Source organism: Notothenia rossii (genome assembly GCF_949606895.1).
Source record: "Notothenia rossii genome assembly, chromosome: 6".
Classification (NCBI taxonomy): domain Eukaryota; kingdom Metazoa; phylum Chordata; class Actinopteri; order Perciformes; family Nototheniidae; genus Notothenia; species Notothenia rossii.
In genome coordinates this window covers 13,515,535-13,541,212 of record NC_136909.1, presented here as the reverse complement: position 1 = coordinate 13,541,212, position 25,678 = coordinate 13,515,535, and the positions used below count along the sequence as shown (strand labels likewise).

The 25,678-nt window shown below is 41.3% G+C and overlaps 2 protein-coding genes across 5 annotated transcripts in view; one reads left to right on the top strand and one right to left on the bottom strand.

Annotated features, from left to right (window-relative positions):
* The first annotated feature begins 990 nt into the window (after positions 1-990).
* LOC307042692 (junction-mediating and -regulatory protein-like) lies at positions 991-22,220 on the top strand. 2 transcript variants are annotated; one of them, XM_079686709.1, is made up of 11 exons: positions 991-2,348; positions 6,145-6,318; positions 12,593-12,743; positions 13,766-13,935; positions 14,043-14,208; positions 14,444-14,518; positions 15,104-15,273; positions 15,555-15,632; positions 15,722-15,817; positions 16,380-16,914; positions 17,856-22,220. In XM_079686709.1, exons 1-11 carry the CDS (start codon positions 1,560-1,562, stop codon positions 18,155-18,157), a joined length of 2,706 nt encoding a protein of 901 aa, XP_079542835.1. In that variant the 5' UTR covers positions 991-1,559; the 3' UTR covers positions 18,158-22,220. The 2 variants fall into 2 exon arrangements, with proteins under 2 accessions (XP_079542835.1, XP_079542836.1); XM_079686710.1 differs by lacking the exon at positions 14,444-14,518.
* Positions 21,104-25,678, bottom strand: part of homer1b (homer scaffold protein 1b) — a 24,298-nt gene continuing 19,723 nt past the window's right edge. For 2 of the 3 annotated variants that reach the window (XM_079686720.1, XM_079686718.1), the window contains 5 exons: positions 25,047-25,082; positions 24,785-24,941; positions 24,484-24,594; positions 24,309-24,389; positions 21,104-23,695 (listed from right to left, as the gene is read on the bottom strand). In XM_079686720.1, coding sequence (XP_079542846.1) covers positions 23,504-23,695; positions 24,309-24,389; positions 24,484-24,594; positions 24,785-24,941; positions 25,047-25,082 — 577 coding nt within the window. In that variant the 3' untranslated portion in view covers positions 21,104-23,503. The remainder of the gene's footprint in view (positions 23,696-24,308; positions 24,390-24,483; positions 24,595-24,784; positions 24,942-25,046; positions 25,083-25,678) is intronic. The other variant, XM_079686719.1, reaches the window with a different exon arrangement.

Genomic DNA, 25,678 nt, shown 5'->3' with positions numbered 1-25,678 from the left:
CCCTGAAGTGTACTTCTTACGTCAAATACATCAATAAAAGTAAATCTAAGTTCATGTAATTAGCCCAATATCACAAATTGTACTTTTGTCTCAGGGGGCTTTATAGTTTATACAGAACATGAATACACAGATTTCCGGTGCTGTAAGCTTTTAAAATATGTATTGAAGAGAGAAGAGTCACTGTGTTTCTCCTTGCACTGTGTACAACTTGAGACAAAGCTTCCAAATAAAAGTGTGACGGGTCAGAGGAAGTGAAATAAAATATTATAGCAACCCAAAGATATTGTTAAAGACACGTGCATTTGTTGAAACTTTCAGAAAAATTGAAAGTACATTTGTTATAAATGTTGCTGTATCCACAGAGTACAAGGCTACCAAGCAAAACAACATTATGTGAAACACACACAGACATTAATAAATATATTTATATATACATTAATACATATATTTATTATATACATTAATACAAATATTTATTAATGTCTATATTATTTTATTTTTGTCTTGTATTTATTTATTCCTGTATTTATTGATGTATTCCTATATTCATTTATTTGTTCTTGTGTTTATTTATTCCTGTATTTATTTCCACATTTATTTTTTTATTTCAATTTTGTTCCCATTCTTTCCATTTTTGTATTCCTGTATTTATTCTGTATGTATGCATTTATTTATTTGTTATCTATGTCATGTTCTGTCCTCCATACATGCCCTACTCAAGCTGAGACACTGATGTTGCCTTCAAATGTTCCTCGGACTTACAACCTCCATCTGCTCTTTGCAGTGTTTCGCCAGACTACATGCAGCTTAATTGTAGCTAACTTTTTGTTTAGCCAGTGATGATACCGTTTTCTAAACCGGTGTATAGCAAGAAAAAAGGTGAAGGCTATTAGAAATGTATAAAACTGTCGCACTAAACTTTGGTTGCCGTTTCTTGCAAGCTGCATGGAAATTCCGATATTTTTTGCAGCACTTGAAGCCAACGTTATTATTTTTGCGTATGTGGTCTTGTTTGGCGAACGATGGAGATGTGATGTTATGAGTTTGGAGACGATGCTAAGCTTTCTGAAGACAGTGCCTTGTCCCAATTATTAATCGCCTCCGTCTGTTGTATGTAAACGAATCGATGCTGGTTTTGGATCCGGCTGGTAGCATACTTTGTGATGAGAAAGGAGGTCTGGAGCCGAGGTATGGAGAATAATGGGGCACAGCTGACGATGTAAACACTGTCGCATGTTATGTGTCACACTCGAGGCTAATATGCTCGCAAAGCTTAGGATACAACTATCGGGTTGCAGGAGGATGAAATAGGAAGTCAGATATCTGAGTTTGAAGCCAGGTGGGCCAGAGATGGGAAGTGACACTGCACTGCTCCAAATTCATCCGCTTGTTGTGCAAAGGAGGATAGCCCTCCAGGCAAAAATATTCTCGGAAGACAAACACTTTTTGGTGGTTTTAACAACGTAAAAAACGGCGTATATTAAGTTGCATCCACAGTACCGAGGCAGGTTTAGCTCGTTCCAGCATTGTTGTTATTTTTTTGCCCTCACTTTGCAAACATGTCCTTCACAATGGAGGATAATTTCGAGTCGGGCTGGGTAGCTGTCCGCCCGAACGCCTTTGATGATAAGGAAAGGCACAAATTTGTTTTTATTGTTGCATGGAATGAAGTGGAGGACAAATTTGCCATTACGTGTCACAACAGGACGGTGCAGAGGAGAAGCTTTGGTAGGGACCCACTGGCCGAGGCCACTGGCCAGGATGGAGACAAAACAAAATGGCCCGAAAGTCCCACCAGAGATAAAGTCTCCAGGAGTCCAAGCAAAGGAGTCTGCAGCCCTAAAACCAAATCCGTCATGGCACCAACAAGGAGTCCTGTCAAAATCCCTTCAGTCAGTCGTGACACTGAGGTGTTAAAACCTCTCAGAGAGGACCAGCTGTCCCCCTCTCTGGACCTCTTGGATCTAGAGGAGCTGGACAGTCTGAGCCGGGAGGACTGCAGCTGGGCCGGGCTTTTCTCCTTCCAGGACCTGCGGTCGGTCCACCAGCAGCTGTGCTCGGTGAACTCGGACCTGGAGCCTTGCCTCCCGGTGTTTCCGGAGGAACCCGCCGGGATGTGGACAGTGCTGTTTGGCATGGCGGAAGTACCCGAGACAGAAACGGATAAGCTTTGCTACAGTTTGCAGAGGTACCTGAGCCACTCACTCGATATCTGTGGATGGAAGATCCTGTCGCAGGTTCTGTTCACGGAAAAAGACGACCCAGATGAGTACTACGAGAGCCTGAGCGAGCTGAGGCAGTCTGGGTACGAAGAGGCACTCAACCGGGCAACAAAACATCTGCAAGAGGTGAGAGTTTTATGTCCATGACTTAATCAGCTTCAAAACATAGACTGAGCATACACTGAAACAACTGAAACGTTAACTTTAATTAAATGTATCATGTCAACAGATTTCACATAACTGTATGAGGTTAGTTGAAAAGCAATACGTTGAACCTAATATTACCTAATAGTGTTGCTTTCAACTAACCTCATACAGTTATGGGAAATCTGTTGACATAATACATCTAATTAAAGTCAAAGTTTAATTTATTTCAGGGTGGTTTTTGTCTGCCACTCGGAAGAAGTACTCACATCTTATACTTAAGAAAAAGCAAGTACTATTATAAGTAAAAGTCCTGCAATCAAAATTATCCTCAAGTAAAAGTACAACAGTATTACCATCAAAATATACTTAAATTACCAAAAGTAGTAATTAAGCAGATTGGCACATTTAAGAATAATAACATGTTTTGATCATAATTGTTGATGCATTAGAGTGTTTTCAAAGCTGTTAAAGGTGAATTACTTTTTATGCTGCATGGTTGACCCCAGGTGTAACTAAAGTCTTATTTTAGTGTTGTTTATATTGTATATCATTAAACAAAATCTGCAAAGTAACTTAACGTATGAAATAATTGAAGTGGGGTAAAAGTACAAAGTAGTAAAAAATGCAATTACTCAAGTAAAGTACAAGAAACAGAAAATTGTCAGAACATTTACAGAAAAATAATTAAGTTCTGGAAGAAAAAAAGGTCACAGTCTGAAACAAGGCATACCACGATCTAACATCCAAAAGCGTTGAGGTGTGACAAAAATAAACAGGCCTTCCCTAATAGCACAGCGGCAAGACAGCTGTGGTATTACCATTTTATTACTATGAAAAAAGTACCTTGAGTTAAAAGAGGACTTGTAAAAAAGTCCTGTGTGGAAAATTATACACTCAGAAAAGCTGCTGTCTTCTGTTTACACAGCTGAGACGGTCAAGTGAACACACACATAAACACATTTCAAGCACTTCTTAAGAATGACCCTGTTGATGCAATGAGAAAAGTCATGGTTTGTGAATGCTCTTAGACAGAGGTGGGGCGTTTAACCAAACATGCATTTCCTAAACCAACCAGTTAGTCTGCCATCTGGAAGTCTTTTCTATTTTACCACCAAAGAATACTGCTTGAAAACACTTCTGATCAAGCATAAATCTCCTTTTCTCCATGGTACAATCGAGGACCAACACATCGCATCCAAAAGGTCTGGGTGATAAGACTTTACCTTGAGGATTGCTGTTTTTAGTGGGCCTTTCTTGGTTACTTATACATTTAAAGACTGTAGTAACATGGTGCCATTTTTAATGATAAAGAGTCACTTGCTTTAATATCAGAATTCATGAATCCCATTCCTTTTTGTGTCATTCTTATACTGTTAATGTCACACCTTGTAGCAGGAAATAAAGAAATACACACAATAGTATGGATAACATGGTTTTAAATCAGCCAGACATGTGTATGGATTTGACAATGATTGATCTTTGATGATCTGTGTTATTGAATATTAAGTCAACCTGTCTTGAAAAAAATATTTTCCAAAAGATGTTAGAATATTAAAAGAAGTTATAATATAAACACTAACAGACATTTCCGCGAAACCATTCTGTATGTATAACACATAACCAAAGACCAGCGCCAATATTTTACACGATAGACTCAGTTCTGCTTTGTGTCTATGACTTGGCAGAGTGGAGATAAACCAGACATCATACACGCTCCTGGTCGGCTCCTTTTACACATCAGCAGCAGCTAGTGATTGATTAACTGCTCTTAATATAAACACACATGTTATTGATAGTCACTGGCTCTCACTTTTTGCTGCTAATCAATGGGGTTATATTAATGCAGCCTTGACTCATAGAGCTGGAGAGTGCACGTCCCCTGAGAGACGGTGAGAAAGAGCGTTAATGGAAGAGAGACATTTTAATAACATCACAGTGTTACTCCGGTCCATTATAGTGCATCAAATATTCCACTGTTACCTGTATTTACATAATATATATATTATAAATACATTCAATACTGACCAAGATGGATATGCCATTACAGTTGAACCCATTCCCTAATACACACATATTCCTTGTGATTATAATTGTTATTAAGATGGTGAACTTTAAAGATGAATCAGATTTGCAGTGTCAATGGTAAGATATATAACATCTAAATCAGCAATTATTTGGTTTGAATAATTGTGATTGAACAAAATCTAAATATTAACTCTATTTGTCCAAAGAAATTGGAAGTAAAGTATAATTGACATTTTATACTGTTAGTATGTTTACTGTTAGAAAAATATCACACATACTTCCTGTTACGTACACAGCTACGTAGGGCCTTTGTTATCATGTGCTACTCTGATATTAGAAGAGTACATTCAGTATTTTCCCAACATGTACTATCTTTGCAAAAGTAAGAAGAGTCTATATTAGTCAAGATCTATGTATGATGCTGTGTTTGACCAGAAGTCCAAGGCGTTTCCCCTTTATGCAGTGAGACTGTGAGAACAGCAGAGTCACACACACACACACACACACACACACACACACAAACACACACACACACACACACACACACACACACACACACACACACACACACACACACACACACACACACACACACACACACACACACACACACACACACACACACACACACACACACACACACACACACACACACACACACACACACACTAAGTAAAGCATACAGAAAAGCAGACACAGGAAACGTTGGCTTACTGCCCTTCCTGAGCAAGTAAAAGTCTAACAGCAGAGCTATCAGTTTCACAAAATGCTCACACAACCATGCCTGTCGCTGTATGTGATATATAGTTTACTAAAGGTGTATTCAACCTGAACATAGAGGAAGAGCTCCGTACAGAAGTTCACAGAATGTTGTGTGGTATGATCCCACACACACACACACACACACACACACACACACACACACACACACACACACACACACACACACACACACACACACACACACACAAACACACACACACACACACACACACACACACACACACACACACACACACACACACACACACACACACACACACACACACACAGGTTTATTGATGCTTTCACTCCATTTGAGGGCTGAGTTAATGGGTATTTCAGTGCTTGCTTGTAGCCTGCAGGATTGCTCAGTCTGCCAAAAATGTGTGTGTATTGATCTTATTCCCAGCAGCAGCAGCAGCAGCAGCAGCAGCAGCAGCAGCAGCAGCAGCAGCAGCAGCAGCAGCAGCAGCAGCAGCAGGGAAGGCCTCTGCCTGCTCAGCCATAGTCTGTGCAAAGCTCCTATTATTTATAGTTACACTAAATATCCTCAGAGGCATCTATTCATTATTGAGTGCCCCTTAAAGATGTTTTTGAGTATGTTCTCCTGGCTTCTGTATACATGTAATGGGTTCACAGACTTTCTGACATGCATTACACTACACAGATAATTACAACAGGTGACAAACAATCACGGTATACACACATGTTACATCAACATTGCAGCCATCTATAGTATGTTAAATGTGTGTTTCACTATTTTTCAATAAACTTGCTTTCCACTGTATTAATATTAGGAATTTTCGTGGGTTTTGTCTTCTTTTGAAACCGGTTTACAACTTTTAATATGGATGCTACAAATGCCTCATTAACAAGGCCTAGCCGAGATTTTAAAAGGACCTACAGTATATATGTTTAACTGTTTTAATATTGTGAAAGTTGTTTGTGTGTTGATGACAATATCATACTCTGTGTCTTTGTGATGCAGCTGCTGGACAAGCACAAGACCATTGACAGTATGGTGGAGCTGTTGAAGGTTTATGAGGAGGAAGACGAGGCATATGGAGGACTGCTGGAGGCCTCCACCCAGCTGTACCAGTACCTGCTGCAGCCCTTCAGAGACATGAGGGAACTGGCAATGCTACGCAGACAGCAGATCAAGGTAAAAAGTTAAAGTCTGCAGTTTGAATGCACAGTAGATACATGTGTGCAGAAGATTGTAAGATGTCTTTCATACTTGTTAGCGGAAATTGTCTTATTAAATCCAGGTTAATACAGAACTTGGGCCCAAATATGTTGACCCAGCAATTTGCAACAACTTCTTTGGCTTTTTCACACACACACACACACACACACACACACACACACACACACACACACACACACACACACACACACACACACACACACACACACACACACACACACACACACACACAATACATCATATTGTGTGTGTGTGTGTGTGTGTGTGTGTGTGTGTGTGTGTGTGTGTGTGTGTGTGTGTGTGTGTGTGTGTGTGTGTGTGTGTGTGTGTGTGTGTGTGTGTGTGTGTGTGTGTGTGTGTGTGTGTGTGTGTGTGTGTGTGTGTGTGTGTGTGTGTGTGTGTGTGTGTGTGTGTGTGTGTGTGACTGTGATGTATTGTGAACACATATTTATGAGGGTGGTGAGATGTATCTTATTCCAGAGAGAAGATGGAGGCTGGTGAATGGATACATTTTGGAAATTATTATTTTAGTGCTGGTGGCCTATTTATATTTAGCTCAATGACTCACATCAGTAAATGACTGCAGTATCACGTTACTACAGAACATTCACCAATCCAAAAGCAAACATATACATATATTAACAACCTTGGAAACACCTTCCTGTCAGTGTTGTCCTTCTCCACAGTTTTCTGAAACACTTGGGATGTGGCTGTTGGGCGTTGAGTGACATATTGTGAGCTGGAGTGCCATGGATCTCAAATTTCCTGCAGTCTCACAGAGACATGAATAAGTCATGTTGTGTGCGGTCCTATAGGTTTACTGCGGGTTCATGATGACTCCGATACACTGGGATCCGCAGCCATGCAGCAGAGATGAAAAGATGGAGTGGGGGGGCTGAAAAAAAAATAGATTTTATAAAGATAAGTATAATTACTAAAGCTAATTAAGTCCAAATTACGCAGACTGACCCAACCCAAAATGTGTTAATATTTTGAATCATTTGTGATAAATGATTATTTTCATCCATTTTATTTATTTGAAGGGGATAATTTTTGAAAGAGCCTACAAGAATAACATCTGAACTGCTGGACTATGTGAAACATGTGTTGATAATCAAATACTACTAGTTGCTATCGTTAAATAAATCAAAATTATTTAATTTGGAGCCAATTTTTTTCCAAATACACTATTTGATTCCTTATATTGCCTTTATTTCCCATTTTGCATTGCTTAAGACATCTGCTCTGTTCTGTGGAGTTAGTAGATTTAAGAGTCTAAATAAATAAATGAATGAACATTACACTTTTTTTTCTTTCAAACAAAGTTGCATGGTGCTTTACATAAAGACAGAACACATTCTACACATTTAAAGAATGAAATCAACAAAATAAATCCCTTTTAAAACACAGAAAGTAAAACAAATCTTATTAAGTAATTAAATGTGAAACAATCGCATAAAACCATTTCTAGAAAGCACTCCTCTGCCCTGACAGCAAAGGCTCTGTCTCCTTTGTGTTTGCACCTGGACCTTGGAACAACCATGAGAGACGCTTTTGAGGATCTCAGGGTGAGGGAGGGTGAATAAGGCAATAAAAGGTTGGATAAATAGCTCCGACAAGGGCTCTCAGGGCTTTGTAAGTAATCAGTAACAGTGATCTGGTTGACATGGATTGAGGGTAACACTTTATGGTAAGAGTACAGAAATCAGCATGAATTCATGCATGTAGTACTTCATGAACTATCAGTAATGTACACGGGTTAATAGTATCTCATGCATGACTTAATGCAGGAACAATACCTTAATTAATGCATCAACTCAGGTATCTCAATCATCATGAATTCTGAGTCTGTCTTCTTCATATAGATCTGCAGTCAAAGTGACAGGCCAAACAACTGACCAGTCACAGCAATTCCAAGTGTTGTAATCATGATTAATTATTTTGTCATTACTTCCTCATGTTTGTGCCCCTTCAAATAAAGTGGTTAACCCGGTCTGTCGGTCACAGCAGTGCATGTCTTCTGTTGAATTCAAAGTGTTGTAATCCTGATTAACTACAAATCAATAATTTGGCGGCTTAGGGGAAACCGAACTGAGAAACTTTTGAAAGAACATCTTGCAGTTATAGAATGGACTTACTGGCTAGGAAACAGGCATAAGAAAGGACCTCTCGGTGGTTGACTGAAGGACATTCGGGTCATGTTTCCCTGAACCACCAAGAGCTCACTGACTTCAGATATGAAGAAGATGGACGTTTCAAGATAGCCCCTGTTCGTGCCTCACATCTATTATCATTACATATGAGTCAGGAGTTTTTTTCTGAAAGATAAATCCCTGATGATCTATACACAAGTCATTTCAGTGCATTTGATCTGTTGTGGTCAAGTTCAAATCACAAATAATTCCTCAATATAAACATGGTATGATTTACTATTAACTTACTATTGCCATGTATCTGGTGTCTTTGACGAAAAATGTTATTGCTGTCTTATGTGACATGATATGTGAAAATGTGATCTTGTTGGCTTTGGATTATAAATTAAAGTTTGTTAATATTATGAATGAGTTATCTTAAATGGTTTGTGAGCTTTAAGATAATACTGTATGATACATAAAAAAAAGTCCTAACTAAATAATTGATAATTGAAATTAAGTCCAAAATTATGATCTAATTTGCATTTGTAATATTGCCAAATACATGATGCCTAAATAGACATAAGGGCTGAATTTATTTGAGGGATCACAAAGATGGTTGATGCATGAGCACCAAATGGTTAATACAGGTGATTTCACATAGGCCATTAATCACATGTTATTTATCAGTGTAAACGACGGAACAGGTCACCACTTTATTTGAAGGGGCACAATCATGATGAAGTAATGACACAATAATGCTTCGTTAATCATGATTACAACACTTGGAATTGCTGTGACTGGTCAATTGTTTGGCCTGTCACTTTAACTGCAGATCTATATGAAGAACACATGAACATCATTAGTAACTCAGAAGTCATGATGATTGAGATACCTGAGTTGATGCATTAATTAAGGTATTGTTCCTGCATTAAGTCATGCATGAATTCATGATGATTCATGTACCCTTACCAAGTGTTACCGATTGAGGTAGCCAGTGTGAGTAAGTGAGGATCGGTGTGATATTGTCATATCTCTAGACTCACTTCACAGTTCAGAAAGCTGCAAAGATAAACCTGCACACTGTACATGTAAGTTTATAGTATGTTATAGAAGTCAGGATAACCTTTACCTCTGAACCACAACATACTTATTAGGTCAAAGTTCAGACCAAATCCTGTCTTCATAGCCCAGTTTGTTGTGTCGAGCTATTTTCCTTTCTGTTGTTATTGTTAGTGCAGTTCTAGTTATAGCTACATTATAGTGCACCCCTGAGAGAGTACCGGAAAAACTCAGGTCCCACCGAGATTTGAACTCGGATCGCTGGATTCAGAGTCCAGAGTGCTAACCATTACACCATGGCACCCTTTACATAGACATGTTGTTGGGGGGGAGGGTGCGATCCTTGAATGAACTGGTACAACGGGATCTATTTATAGCCTGCAGTGTCTGTAGGTCCAGCACAGCACGGCTCTCTGTGGCTCTTCATCTGAATTCCTGTGCTTGTGCTGGCCCTTTTTTAAATGTTTGTATTCATTTGGCATCATTTTTCACTGTTTCTGTTTTTGAAATACTCTGAGCTACAAATTGTTCTATTGAACTGTAAGAGGGAGCGGTGTTATGTCGTTTTTTCTCACTTTACAACGATATGTCACATCAAAAATAAACAAATCTAATGAATAGTTTAAGTGAAAAAGAATGATGTGGGGAAAGAGGAAATACTAAGAGAAACAAGATTACAGTATTGTATGAGTTGGAAAACAGTCATTATATATGACAAGTCAAGATGGTCACCGAATACAAAGAAAGGACAGAATTGTTATACCATAGCTTTAAATATTGATAATACACTTTAAAATAGAAAGAAAACATATTTGTTATCCTATTGATTAGTCATGAATCCTAGACACACAAGTTAGCATGTTGAAGAAGAGTATCAGCCTAACCAGTGTTTGGGTCTCTGTGTGCCCTCTAATATTGTGCATTCAGACGGGCAAAACAAGGCCATACAGTAAATCTACATCGTTGATAAACGTGTGACTAGTATGTTTCAGACGGCATGTCAACTATATCTCACTAAGATATACAGTAATATAATCATACAATGTGAAGCCAACAGGTCTTAAATTACACTATGTAGGGCAATACAGGAACAAATCAAAAGAGTGAGCACTGGCAACCAGACAGCAGGAAATTGCAGTGTTAGATGATACTGGTGCGCTGCTGAGTAGTGCAGATCAGTACGGCCAGACTGAGATGCAGCTCTGTAACCTTTGCTGCTAACTTTATTACTAATGCTGCACAGAACACTTCTGTGTTTCCTCTAGGAAACAAGGGAGTTGTCTGCGTAGGAAGACTTTGCAGTATCATACTACAATTATTTTGTATTTCTACAAATGGGTATGTTTGTATACAGCTGGCATATTATGTTTTTTCATAGCTTTTAAGGTGGTTATAAATGGAGAAATGATTAGCAATCTTCCTTCTAATGAAAAAAGTGAGAAGGCATTTTCACGGTGTTCAACTGTCTGTACTATTAATTAAAAGGTTCTATCTAAATGGTGATTATGCTGTTTTGAGCAGTTGAAATAGCCTTTTATTAAATCATTGTGTTTGCACAGGTGCATGTGTGTTTGTGAATCACATGGTAAAAATACTGCGTATTGTCATTGCTGGCATGTGTGGGAGTTTGGCTCCCTCTCCAGGCTAGCTTTCCCTGGTGAAGCCATCGAGAAGGACTGCACATTTTGTACCTATATTAAAGGGGCCCTATTATTCTCCTCTTCAGGTTCATATGTGTATTTTGTGCCTCTACTGTGACATGTTTAAATGCTTTAATGTTCAAAAAGCCCTTTATTTTCAGCACCTCTTTTCACCCTCTGTCTGAAACCAGAGCCCTGTCTGGTCTGATTGGTTAGCTGGCCGGCTCTGTTGTTGGTCAACCGCTTAGAGATTGGGAGAGAAACTCCCTCTGGCGTGAACTTTTGGATTTTAGCCTTTGCAGACCATTTACATGCACACAAACCTTTATAACACATTACAGGAAAGGGAAAACCAGAAAAAAGCACAACAGGGAGTCTTTAATCCTCACAGCATGCCGCCATTTAAGACAGACACTCTTGCACTACAACAGGGGTCGGCAACCTTTTTGACATGAAGTGCCATTCCAATTTTTTTTTTTTATCAGCGTGCCGACGATCGTGAATTATCAACGGGGGGGGGGAAACAACTAAATAAATGTAACGGCATCCCAAGAAGAGCTCGCCTCTCTCCCATCATTTAAGCTAAAGTGGGATATTGAACCTGAAGCTTGATGCTTCTGCCCTGGGAGACGACAGAGAGTCATCCCCTCCTCGACTACGGTCTGGGAGCCGACAGGAAAGTTCAACACACAGATGGCCAGTCCGCCCCTTTGTAGCATATTATTTAAATGAGAGATGAGCAGATCGCCACTGGGCTTTCCACTAAAGACACAGCCACGCAAAAACTGCGGCATTTGTACAGCTCCTTATCGGTACTGCAATTAGTGAAGTGCTTTCCTCCGTGGTGAAACGATCAGCACTGCACCACGGAGGAAAGCGGCAGAATGTCACCTGGAGATAAAGAGAGCGGGGCTGCGTTGCGTGCATGGCTTCCTTCTGCAGGTAACGAGGAGACACACTCCGGCGGCGGTCTCGTTCAGGATCCGAAACTACAATTTAAATATTTTGCACCCTTATTCCACTTATTCCTAGTGTGCCACTGGTTACGGTGCCGCGTGCCACCATTGGCACGCGTTGCCAGGGGTTGCCGACCCCTGCACTACAATATGTATAGGGTAGGTTCACTGTGCTTTCATGTAAATCACAACCAACTATCTCTTAATTATCACAAACATGTCCTCCTTTTAGTTGACCAACTTTACTGTTGCCCCTTTGTGGCAGTGATGTATGACATTTTGGGGTTCCCACCACCTCTGGAACTAAGTAATGCCACTTTTCCTCTGTTTGTATAAAACGTTGTATCATATATTTCTTCAGAATATATTATTCACCGTTAACATCTCTCTCGTAGTTCTTAACCTTGCTGACAAAAATGTGTTAATTCTCCCTCGTCAGATTTCCTTGGAGAATGACTACCTGGGGCCGAGGCGGATTGAAGCTCTAAAAAAGGAGGACTCTGACTGGCAGAAAAAAGCTCAAGAGGCCGTCCTCAACATACAGGAGTTTACTATAAAATACTTTGAGATCACTGCCAAAGCCCAGAAAGGTACAGTCTACCATCACTGTCAATGTCACTGTCACTGTCAATTTCACTGTCAATGTCAAGTCAATAAAGCAGCAGACGAATGACTTTGAATAATCCCACACACACACACACACACACACAAACACACACACACACACACACACACACACACACACACACACACACACACACACACACACACACACACACACACACACACACACACACACACACACACACACACACACACACACACACACACACACACACATAGGGGTCTGCTATTGACCTGTGTGTGGCTCTGAACACCAGGGCTAATGTGATTTGGTTTTAATGAGGCAGCACAGACAGCCATGGTTTGACAGGACAGGAAGAAACAAGAACAAGCTATCGATCACAGCGCTCTGCCAGCAGTGTGTCTGTGCGGGGTGACTCCACAACAGGCCCCTGCTTAGCCACGTTTTTCCTCCACTGCCGATTGGTCCATTTATTATCTGACACTTATTAGATCAAACTCTACATAAGTGAGTGGCTTCAAGTACAAACTGGGATCAAAGAGGTTGTAATGTGCACATGTGGCCAATAGATGTCTCCCTTTAAATCATTGTAATAACTTAGTCATCACATTCAAAGAAAAGACAATGGGTGAAAACAACTCTCGATCGTGTCGGTGACTCACTTTTACCAAAAGAACACCTAACTATAAGATATGTGCAGTGGGGTTAAGTAATTAAGTACATTCACTTAAGTACAATTTTGAGGTCATTGTACTTTACTTGAGTATTTCCATGTTATGTTACTTTGTACTTCTACTCCAGTACAATTCAGAGGTAAATATTTTACTTTTGGTACTTAAAGTAGATTTTGATGCTAAAACTTTTGTACTTTTACTTGAGTAACATTTTAAATGCAGAACTTTTACTTGTAACAGAGTATTCCTACGCTCTGGTACTTCTACTTTTACTTAAGTACAGGATCTGAGTACTTCTTCCACCTCTGGACATGTTGAGGTGTCATTGCCCTTTGTTTATTTTTGTGGACAGGGGTGTATGAGCGTATGAAGGTGGACCAGCGCAAGTTTGGTAAATCCTCTTGGACGGCTGCGGTGGAGCGTATGGAGAGACTTCGCTACTCTGTGGCAAAGGAAACTCTGCAGCTCCAGAGAGCCCGGGAGATCTGCCTGGAGCAGAGGAAGCACACACTACGAGAGGAGGTGTGGAAGGAACACTCAACAACACCATACAAAAAACACATATGCACAGACATAGAGACACGCAGATTTATTAAATTTGTCTAAGTTTTTGTATCTTGTCCCCTCAGATGCAGAGTCTGTGTAGCAGTGAGAACGCCATGGCCCTCTTAGACCACATGGAGACACAGTACTATGAGCGGCAGCTGCAACTGTACGACATCCAGGCGGAGATACTACAATGTGAAGAGCTGCTTCTCATCGCGCAACTAGACAGCATTCACAGGCAGATTTCTGGTATTTTGGCACATCAAACACAAGAAACAACAGCATCGAAAACAGACAGTTAAACACACGGACAGGTTGTACTACAAAACAAAAAAATATCATGTTTTGTTGATGATCTAGTTGAGTAAAGTTATTTGAAATGTTTGGTTTAGTCTACTATATAGCGCCTCCCGCAGAAGAGGAAGAGGATACAAACTACTTACCACGATACTCCTCTCTTTCTTCCTCATTCTTCCATAAAAAGTTCTGTCAAGGGCTTTTGGGGCTTGCCAAATATATTGCTTGCCATCGACAAAATCCTACAGTTCCAGACTGAAAGGTGAAAAAGTTAAAACACTCTCATACATTGTTTTCTTTGCAAGGTTTATGTTGGCTGACACAGAGGCCACTAAGTTACCTCAAATATAATGTTACTGTGAGCTTCTCTTGAAAATATACTTTTTCTCATCTTAGAGTCCAGAAGATATTTAAATGAGTATTTTTAGTATGTAAAACATTCCTTAAAACACACTACATTTTACAGACTGTTCTGTACTTGTTGGCTGTGCATGAACCTGCTACATGACAATCTGAATAAATACTCTATGAAGTGTCTTTCAAAAACATGAAACGTGTGTGTGTGTGTGTGTGTGTGTGTGTGTGTGTGTGTGTGTGTGTGTGTGTGTGTGTGTGTGTCTGTGTGTGTGTGTGTGTGTGTGTGTGTGTGTGTGTGTGTGTGTGTGTGTGTGTGTGTGTCTGTGTGTGTGTGTGTGTGTGTGTGTGTGTGTGTGTGTGTGTGTGTGTGTGTCTGTGTCTGTCTGTCTGTCTGTCTGTCTGTCTGTCTGTCTGTGTGTGTGTGTGTGTGTGTGTGTGTGTGTGTGTGTGTGTGTGTGTGTGTGTGTGTGTGTGTGTGTGTGTGTATCAGAGCGTCAGGAGGAGGTGGTGTACTATGACACCTTTCAAAGTACAGATGATATAAAGCAGGATGATCCTGCCGAGAGGGAAGAGTTGCGCAGACTTCAGGTCAGCGCTCGACAGCTGGAGGCAAGAAGGGGGCGCATCACTGCCAAGCGCTCCTATCTGAGGAACAAAAAGGTGTGTCAACACTACAGTCACACTTGTTTTCATGACTGAAGTGTATCCTTGATTATACATACTTCTGCTGCACACTATTCCATTTGTAGAATGGAATAGTGTGCATTCCATTTGATTGGACTTTATAGTTATTCTTGAAAAAGTCTCCTGTTATGTTTTTCTTCTTTACCCGAATCCTATTTATTAAAATAAAATGCATTGCAATTGTAATTGGTTGTGGTATGATGGATGCTGTGTGGATGAGTGTGTTAATGTTTGGTTTTTCTCTCATCTTTCTACAGGAGATCTGTGTATCAAATCACACCCAGAAACAGCAGAAACACCAAGCCCTCCACAAGGACTCCCATCAGGTCTTACAGGTAGATGCTCTATGATTATAATGACTGATATCATATCACTGTACAGTTTTGTTGTTAACTCTCTCCTCCCAACACTTCTACTTTTCCAGTTGGAAGATGAAGAAGAGGAAGACGAGGAGAGGAAGAATAGCAGAGTTAGTCAGGAGAGGCAGAGAACTCTGGACAGACTTCGCACTTTCAAGCAGGTATGTGCCCTCCTATAAAAGTAAATGTGTTGTTAGAGCCAGTCTTTTATTTGAATTTTTTTAAAAGGTCAAATATTGTCACCTAATCGTGACCTCTGTAGTCAAGGAAGTATAAAAGACTACATTTCCCATGGCCCTAGTCTCTTAAGAGATGGGCAACCTGTAAGAAAGACGCGGTTGAGACACAGTTTTAACCATTAAGTTCCATTATCCTACACAACGTAAAGAAATCAAGACGATCCAAGATGTTTATTATTTTTTTATCTGAGTTTTGTTTTGATGTGTTTGACGATTTGACTATTTTCTTGCTTGAATGTGTTTGGAGCGTTTTTTATTTTATTTTGATTGAACGCTAGTCGCACAACATCAACACGTGATCGGGAGTCAAACAAGTCATCACAACTCTCAGCAAAACAAATAAACGAAAGATAACGTGTAACTGTCTGTTTAGGGCATCTAATTGGCTTGATGGAAACAAAGGAAGGAAGTCGCGACATGTGTCAACATTTTTCTTTTTAACCATCTAACTGTTCGTCTTCCGTCTCGCTGTGTCTCCCTCCAGCGGAACCCCGGTCAGGTGATTCTGAAGTCCAGCCGACTGCGCGTCACCAGAAGAAAAGGGCACGGCAGGAGCATGGAGATGAGTAGTGTGTGTGAGAGGGAGGAGCGGGTGCCCTCGGTGTGTGTGCAGGCGCAGGGCCACCCGCTGTGTCTCAGCACCAGCATGCAGACGGACCCCAGCTCCACCCTCACCACCCAGCCCGTCACGGCCCTCACAGCCTCCCTCCCTCCGCTGCCTGTGCACAGTCCTGCAGACTCCTCCTGCTCCCCCTGCTCCCTGTCCTCCCTGTCCTCCCTACTGTCCTCCCCCATTTCCCCTCCTCCTCCCCCTCCACCTCCTCCTCCCCTGCCAACAAAGGAGGAGTTGTCACCTACTGCTAGCCCAGGTCCGCAGAAGGTCAAGGGGAAGATGGGAGCAGCAGAACAGCTCTCCCCCCTCGGGCCGTTCATCCCTCGCTTCTTTGACAGCAGCCAACTGTTGAGCGCCCGCAAAAAGCTGAGGAAGACTCCGGAGTTTGACTCTGCCAGCAGAAGAGGTACTGACACCATTTAGCAGCATAGTAGTTTCTATTAGATTACAAACTTACAGTAGCCTATCTTACTTACTTACTTCCTTACCTCCTTACTTACTTCCTTACTTCCTTACCTCCTTACTTACTTACTTACTTACTTCCTTACCTCCTTACTTACTTACCTACTTACTTACTTCCTTACCTCCTTACTTACTTACTTTCTTACTTACTTTCTTACTTACTTACTTACTTACTTACCTCCTTACTTACTTCCTTACTTCCTTACCTCCTTACTTACTTACTTACTTACCTACTTACTTACTTCCTTACCTCCTTACTTCCTTCCTTACCTCCTTACTTACTTACCTACTTACTTACTTCCTTACCTCCTTACTTACTTACTTACCTAATTACTTACTTGCTTACTTACTTACTTACTTACTTACTTACCTAATCACTTCCTTACCTCCTTACTTACTTACTTACTTACCTCCTTACTTACTTACTTCCTTACCTCCTTACTTACTTACCTACTTACTTACTTCCTTACCTCCTTACTTACTTACTTACCTAATTACTTACTTCCTTACTTACTTACTTACTTACTTACCTAATTACTTCCTTACCTCCTTACTTACTTACTTCCTTACCTCCTTACTTACTTACCTACTTACTTACTTCCTTACCTCCTTACTTACTTACTTACTTACCTCCTTACTTACTTACTTCCTTACCTCCTTACTTACTTACCTACTTACTTACTTCCTTACCTCCTTACTTACTTACTTACTTACTTACTGTTCTCCCTGGATAGATGTTTTAAGGTACCCTAAATACAATTTATTTCAAAATAACAACTATATACACACTGTACAAACATGCAACATGGCTTAAAATACTGAAAATGCTAATAAAAAACAATAAAAGGTAAATCCCAATCTCCCTTTTTGTCTTCCTATATGCAGAGAGCTCGCCCATGGACGAAGTGCTAGCCTCCCTGAAGAGAGGCAGCTTCCATCTGAGGAAGGTCGACCAGCGGGCTCTTCCTCCCTCTACGGACGACGACGAACCCAACACCATCCTGGCTCAGATTCGCAAAGGGGTCAAACTGAAGCGCGTCCCCAGGACAGAGAGAAAGGACAAGGGGGAGCTGCCGGCTTCCACCGACCCCCTGACCCAGAGCATCTATGAGGCGCTGCGCCGCATAAAGGAGGCCTCGCCGGAGTCCGACTCGGATGAGGACGGGAACGACTCGTGGGATAGCTAAGGTCCAAGGCTCAGGCGCAATAAATAAAAAGCACACAGACGCCTGCACCTTCTGGCACTGCACGCACCGTACCGTACTGTATAAAGCTGCGTGGCACTGTACACTTATAAACAGTTACTCATTCACACACACACACACACACACACACACACACACACCACACACCACACACCACACACACACACACACACACACACACACACACACACACACACACACACACACACACACACACACACACACACACACACACACACACACACACACACACACACACACAAACACACACACACACACAGGTACCTACCCAGTGACTATGCCGGGGCCTGAGTCATGCTGAAGATCACCAAATGCTCTAACATTCAACATCATGAAGGACTTCTGTGTTTTTATTACTAAATATGTTACTATGGTTTTATTTCAGTAACCAGATCATAATGTTGAATAGCCATGTAACTGGCTACTGACTACATTCACTTTTAGAAATTGCAAATAGCACATTTGACACCAAAACAATGCAATGGTAGTTATTTGTGAAAACCTCATAGTGTTGTGAGATGTGTGATTTTCTTCCACACGCCCCATAGCATTAGAAATGACTGTCACACAAATATGTAAAGGGTCTGTTTGATTATTTTTGTGTCATGTGAGGGATTGAAAACAAGAGTCGATGGTGAACTATTACACGATCACGTCTGCTGACACTCTCTACTACTGTTACCAAACCAGTGTACCGTGAAGGAATCACATGACTGTATTCTGCACAGTTGGTTTTTCCTCGTCACATGTGGGTGTGTTAGTGTCCGGCTGTATGATGACCGCTGCTCGTCTAATCTGACATTGCACAAAGACCATAAATCCTTTAGTCCGTCGCACCATTTCCGATCCCCACCCCCGCTTCTGTCCTCTTCCGACCTTCACTACCCCCAATTCTCAGCCCATCTCTGGGTGAGGGAATATATATCGACCCATCTGTTCCACTGCAGCATGCGGCCAGGCTGGTGGGAGATATGGAGGTTCATCATTTGGTGTTGAAACTACCAACGTTTCTGAGCAGAAGCTGGTCACCTAGCGTGGGAGGGGACCGGTTGAAGGGTCCCCTGCAGAGTTTCATTAGCGAGGTGGAGGTCGTGCTTAGTGTCAGTCATTGTTGTAAAGTGAGGGCGGACGTGGGTTGGTGGTTTGCGAACTTAGTATGTGGGATAGTCACGGCAGAGCTGAGAAACCGTTTGCACTTGTTTGAATGATGGATGGTCTGGGGGAGGCTGGGTTCTCTCTGCGGGGAGTCACTGTGGGCTGTGGAGCAGGCAGCTGTGATGGATGTGGTTTCGCCTACCATCTTATTCACTTTCTCTCTTCTAATTTATTTTCTCTGCACTCAGTGGGCAGAAGCACACAGTAGGAGGCCTGTTACTCACAGAGCTGGAAGTGAAAACATGCTCATGCGCGCATGGACTCACTCACTAACAGCCAAAGTGATTTTACAGCTTTTACTTCTACTTTTTTCTTTCCTTAAAATAAGTTTTCAGCACTTTCATGATATATATATAGTATGAATTATGTATCACTTTTTATGTACAGTAACAACTTGTTTTATAATCACTGGTGAAACATTGTGTCTGTAGTAGATGTTTTAAAGCACTGAACCACATGTATAGAAGTCATGGAAGGTCGGTAAGAGAGGACCATGGGATACTTCAGAGGAATTCACGCTAACATCAAGAAGAAGCAAAGTCATGTGAATTCATCGACTAAGCTCTGAGTCTGAAACACTGTCAGCATGCACTGTGTCAAACAGCTTTCCTTTGTGCTTTTGCTCTTGTTCTTGTGTGGAGAGCAGGCGCCAATGTAGAAAAAAGCGGCTTGCAAGTATGTGTCACTTCATGCAGCTTGAAAATAGTTCAATGTCGAGGGGTCTTTTATTTTCCTGGCAGAGCACATCTCTTCTTCTCACCCTGCTCGTTCATGGTGCTACCATCATGTAGCATGAGACAGAACTAACCCTAACTATTAAATTAAGCTTAGCCTACACTTCACCTGACTTGATGTGACTTTTATCGACCGGGGCCGTTTGCCAAACTATGTTAGCGCAACGGTTTAAGCTGCTTCACTAAACAATCAGTAACAATGTGCTTAACACTTTTGGGAAACTGGGCTCAGCATGTGACACGTTTGCCGTGAATCACCTATCCATCACCGTACTGATGTTTAACACTGATCTTTGTCTATAAATAGCCTCAACACGTGTTTTTTAAGCAAACTGTAATTTTAAATTTCATTCTATGGCTTCGTTTTTATCCTGTTTTTATTGTTTCAGAACGATTTCCAGCCAAATGTGTGTTTGCTTCTGAGTTTCCTATGCAGACGGGCCACAGGCTGACAATATGACCCGCTGTCTGAATAAGGCAGTCAGACACTTGAGAAGTGCAATATCAAAAAAGATAAAAATTAAACAAGTGAATGGGGGATAATGGGTTCAGATGAATTGCCTAAAAATAATGGATGTGTTAAAGTTGCAGTTGTTTTAACACAGTAGCATGTAAACAGACTATTCCAGGAATATCTCTCAGCCTTTAGTCCTATCGTTTTCATGAATCAAACCTTTCTTTTGTATTGTTATTCACAGCCTTGCCCCTGCATTTGAATAAAACCTTGTAAAGCAAATTATTAGATTGTCTGTTTCATTGTTTAATGATTTGGTAAATATTGTCTTTGTTAAAAAAGCAACAACTGAACAAAAGCGATGTGCAAAAACTGAATTCTGCTGTCACTGTATTTGAATATAAAACATTTCTCATTCACAGAGACCTGGTAGGGCTTTCTTTGTTCGAACCCAACAAAGGATTACATTTGGCTGAAGCACCAACAGGTGTCTCCGCTTGTCACCAACATTTGGTAAATCCTTTCACCTGCAAACACACGAGTCTCACCAATCTGCAAACATCATTAGCCTGAGGTACCTCTTTAATATCATGAGTTCAAAATTACTTTAAATAGTCAAAAATATTGCCAGTCTTCTCATACCTCTAAATACAATAATAATACCTACATTTAAATACCATAAGTTACAAAACAGGAGAATGAAAAGCTTCTTATCCACTACTGTACAAAGGCATTCATTAACAATAGCATTAATATCAAGGTTTTCCATCTCGGTCATTCGACTGTCAAAGTTCAACCAAAAGAAAGAAAAATGGGTAACTTCCTTTACATGGGTCTTATTCCAGTGTATTAACCTGTGTAACTACTTACTATATTTGAAGTACAGAATTATGCTGTGCTAGTATTTAATGCAAATCTCTTGATATATAATGTAGTTACAACAGTGTAATAACATAGTGCAAACAGGGTGCTCAATTAAAAAATACCATAAGCAGCATTTCATGTGAGAATATAGCTTTTTAGAAATGATTTTTGAAGAAAGCGATTTAAAGATGCAGTTTTGGATTTTACCGGTACAGGAGCTGCTTCAGAAGTTTTGGTACACTATGTGTTTACATTGTGTTGTATGCATTTAAAAAATATATTGAAGAGGTTTCATTGTTTACCTACATACTGGATACTCTATAATAGTAACTAAGCAATACTTTTCCGTGGGTTAATACACAACAATAAGCCGTTGCAGGGCGTTACTGCATTTGAGTTATCCATCCATTCATTTACAATGTCATGAGTAGAAAGTTGTCTTATGCAGTTGTATTATATCATCAGTGTTATATATCCTGTGTAAAAAAAAAAGGATAGAAACTGAGTACAGTTCTATATTCACCCGTGAGGAGTGAACATCTGTGGCCAGCTTCACTGAGGGTGGAGATTTAGGAACACGTGGATGACACTCTGTAAGCCCTTCACGATGTCGTCTTCGACCAGACAGGGCTGCCACACAGGATCGCGGTCAACAGTAGTTCACTTTCTGTCGGACAGGGGGGATCAGCTGAGCTGCGTTTTGACCTATCTGCATGAGTCCACTGAGTAGAGTACCTGATAGAGTTAGATAGAGGTGTCATAAAGAGCCTGTCTGGTATTGCTCAGTGTGTGTGTGTGTGTGTGTTGTGTGTGTGTGTGCCTTGATGTCCAAAAAACAGGGCCTTTCTCTCACAGCACAAATCACACACACATATTATATACAAACATGTGTCCACGCATATGTGCTTTGAAGGCACACGTTATGTCGAAGGTCAGGCCTTGTTGGGGAACACACACCACACTGAGTTTGGCAGGAAGACAGGTCAGGTGTAACGGTGGAAGCAGTCTGGATACAATAATTTCTCTAATGTAACATGGGTGCAAGCCCTCTAAAATTTCTGTGTGGCATAAGCAATGCCTCTGGAAGATCCAATAACCATCTATCATGTGGGGTTTTTAAATAGGGTGTGGATATACAGCTGTCATTGCAGGTTAGTAGACCAAACTTCATTTCCCAGCAGCCCTGTGTGTCCTGGCCAATAGGTAAGACTGACGACTTTGTTGAGAGCCGTCCTTTAATTCTCTGTTTCCATTGATGCTCCGCTGGCAGCCCGAGCTCCAACTCTCTGTTTCTCTGTTCAGCACTTCTCTGTACAGTAAGTCACTTTGGAATCAAAGCATCTGCAAGTTAAGAGGACAATATTTTGGGGGGATTTGGCAGCTTTGGCGCAGTTCTCTGAGTCTTAACAGCAATTATTTCCACATGAAGTTCAACATTCCCCTTGGGGGGCAGTTTAGAGAGGAAGGACAGGGGCTTGTGTGTGTGTGTGTGTGTGTGTGTGTGTGTGTGTGTGTGTGTGTGTGTGTGTGTGTGTGTGTGTGTGTGTGTGTGTGTGTGTGTGTGTGTGTGTGTGTGTGTGTGTGTGTGTGTGTGTGTGTGTGTGTGTGTGTGTGTGTGTGTGTGTGTGTGTGTGTGTGTGTGTGTGTGTGTGTGTGTGAGATGCTGCAAGCTGTGATGCTGCTCTCCCGGTCAAACAGCAGATGGCACTGAGGCACAGATCTTTAGTTTCACTCCTTTTTGAAAGTGTGTGGGTGGGTTTAGGGGGGCAGTTGCTGAATGCCAAGACAGGCATCCAAAGAGATCAATACAACCAAGGTCACGCCTACACCGGCCAATCAGAAGGCAGGACGAGGTAGTCCCTGTGTTGTGTCATGAACTACAGGAGTGCCTGCGGTGGCATGGAGTTGATGCCTGCAAGGTAAATCTGGGGATTAGCTGCCCTGTTTGATCAGAATCAGAATTGGGGCAGTGTGGTGTCTCAGTTTGGATGTGTGTGGGGTAAGGAGGAAGTTGGGGCATTGTGGGTAGAATCTGCGTGGGTTAGATGGGGGTTTAAATTATCATATGGCTCTGTCTGTGGAGATGAGGCAGCTCCGCCTCTAGCTGGCCTCCTCTATGAGCCGGGCCAAGGTGTCTCTGAGCTCCGTCAGCTCAAAGATCTTCCCGTCCAGCAGCTCCAGCATCGTCCGCAGGCTCTTCCTGAAGCTCTCCTGCTCCTCCTGGTTCTCCTCCAGCCGCTGCTCGGCCCCCGACAGCTGCTCCTCCAGCACCCGGCTGCGCAGCTCTGTCTCCTGCAGGACCACAGACAGCAGTGTTGGCAGGTTTGTGTCATCAGAGGGGGATCAATCAGCGGTGGAATGTCACTAAGTACATTTACTCGAGTATTGTACGTTCAAAAGCTAATTTGTGGTACTCACTTTATACTTCTACTATTCACGATTCAAAAATAAATATTGTTCTTTTTACTGCACTAAATGTATGTACAGGTTTGGCTTCTAATTACTTCACACATTAAAATGTAAAAAAAAAACAAGAGATACAAATTTGTTTTATTATACATGAAACTCTGATTGGGAGAAAATAAATTGGCATCAATCAAAAAATTCAGTAATTCTTTAATTTATTTAATTTATTTTGAGGATTGTTTGTAATTTTTTTAAGATTGTTTTGCATTGGGTTCTTTTAGATTCAATACTTCAACTACATGTGGCTGATCATATTAACACATTCTGAAGTAACCCTTTTAAATACAGGACTTTTACTTTACTTATTTTCACAGTTTGGTGGTCATATTTTTCTTAAGTAAAGGATCTGAATACTTATACCACCGTCAATAATACTACTACGATCGAAGGAGGCGTGTTGATAATCATGTGATCAGTAATAGCCCTTTGTATCACTCACCTCAAGTTTCTGGGTTAGGGTGTCTTTTTGCTCCATTAGGTCATTCATGTTTTCCAATTCCTCTTTCAACCTTTCCATTTCCTGGAAGACATAAAAACAGATTTATAGGCTTTGCAGAATACATATAGGGCATTGAACATAGATGACGTATAGACTTCCCCACACAAATACACACCTCTTCTTTATCCCTTAGCGTGTTCTCCAGCTCCTCTATGGTTTGGTTGAGTTCAGTCTTCTGGGATTTGATCACTGGGGTTTGGTTGCTCTGGCACTCGAGCTCTGTCACCTGAAAGGAACAGATGAAGTACTAAAATGAATGTCCATGGTGAGAGACGGACTCAACAGAATCCTGATCTTCTATCCCCAACAATAATCTCTCCCCTCATCCTTACTCCACATCATCCCTTCCCAAACATCTGTCCTGTCTGAGTTGAATGAATAAAAGCCAGCGAGCATTCCTTTGCCCCGTCCCTCACCCGTTTGTGTAGTCTCTCGGCCTCCTCCTGGTAGGCAGCCAGCTGTTGTTTCCACTGTTTGACGTTGGCTGTGGACTCCAGAAGAGCTGCCGTTAGCTTGGCATTGTTTCCCTTTAGTGCCTCCAGCTCAGCCTCCCAGTGTTTTGTCATGACGGGGCTGCAGAACAAAGGGATGTTCAGACTGTCACTTTACAATGACGGCACATCAAATGGTTTTTGTTTTCATGCTATAAATGTAAGATGTGTCCGTCTAAAAACTCACAATGGCAGATTCTTCAAAATCAAGCAAGCACTGAATCTGTATTTGTTCACAACAAATCAGAATCAATATTGTTTGTAAGCGAGCATTTATACATTTATAGGATCGAGACCTCCAGTTAGTGGGTCTCTTTGTGGTCTTCTGAGTCTTGCTATGGTTGTGTATTGTCTCTTCGAGTTTGTTTTGTTTCACTGTGTGGTTGTTTGAGTCTCGAAATGCATATATTTTTGATCATTTTGATTCTCTTGAAAGCTTTTGAATTTCTTAATGGTCTAATTTAGAAGAAGAAGATAGAAGATGGACGTTTATTAATCCCAGAGGGGGGAATTCAGTTTCCAGTCTGTCGTACACACACATGCGTTTTTATACAGGTACATACAGTACACACTTTTTACATCATGCACATACATATACAAATACACACACAGTTATATGCACACATGCACATGCAGTTGAGTCAGAGCGGAGCCAGCCAGTCTAGCCGGCGCCAGTGAGCAGTTGGGGGTTAGGTGCCTTGCTCAAGGGCACTTCGGCAGTGGCCCAGGAGGTGAACTGGCTCCTCTCCACTACCAGTCCACACTCCGTATTTTTGGTCCGATCCGGACGTGAACCGGCGACCCTTCGGTCCAAAGACC

Coding starts and splice junctions, on each gene's coding strand:
- LOC307042692 (XM_079686709.1), top strand. CDS start 1,560: ATGTCCTTCACAATGGAGGATAATTTCGAGTCGGGCTGGGTAGCTGTC. Junction 13,936..14,042: donor AGCACACACTACGAGAGGAG/GTGTGGAAGGAA, acceptor TTGTCCCCTCAG/ATGCAGAGTCTGTGTAGCAG. Junction 14,519..15,103: donor CTACAGTTCCAGACTGAAAG/GTGAAAAAGTTA, acceptor TGTGTGTATCAG/AGCGTCAGGAGGAGGTGGTG.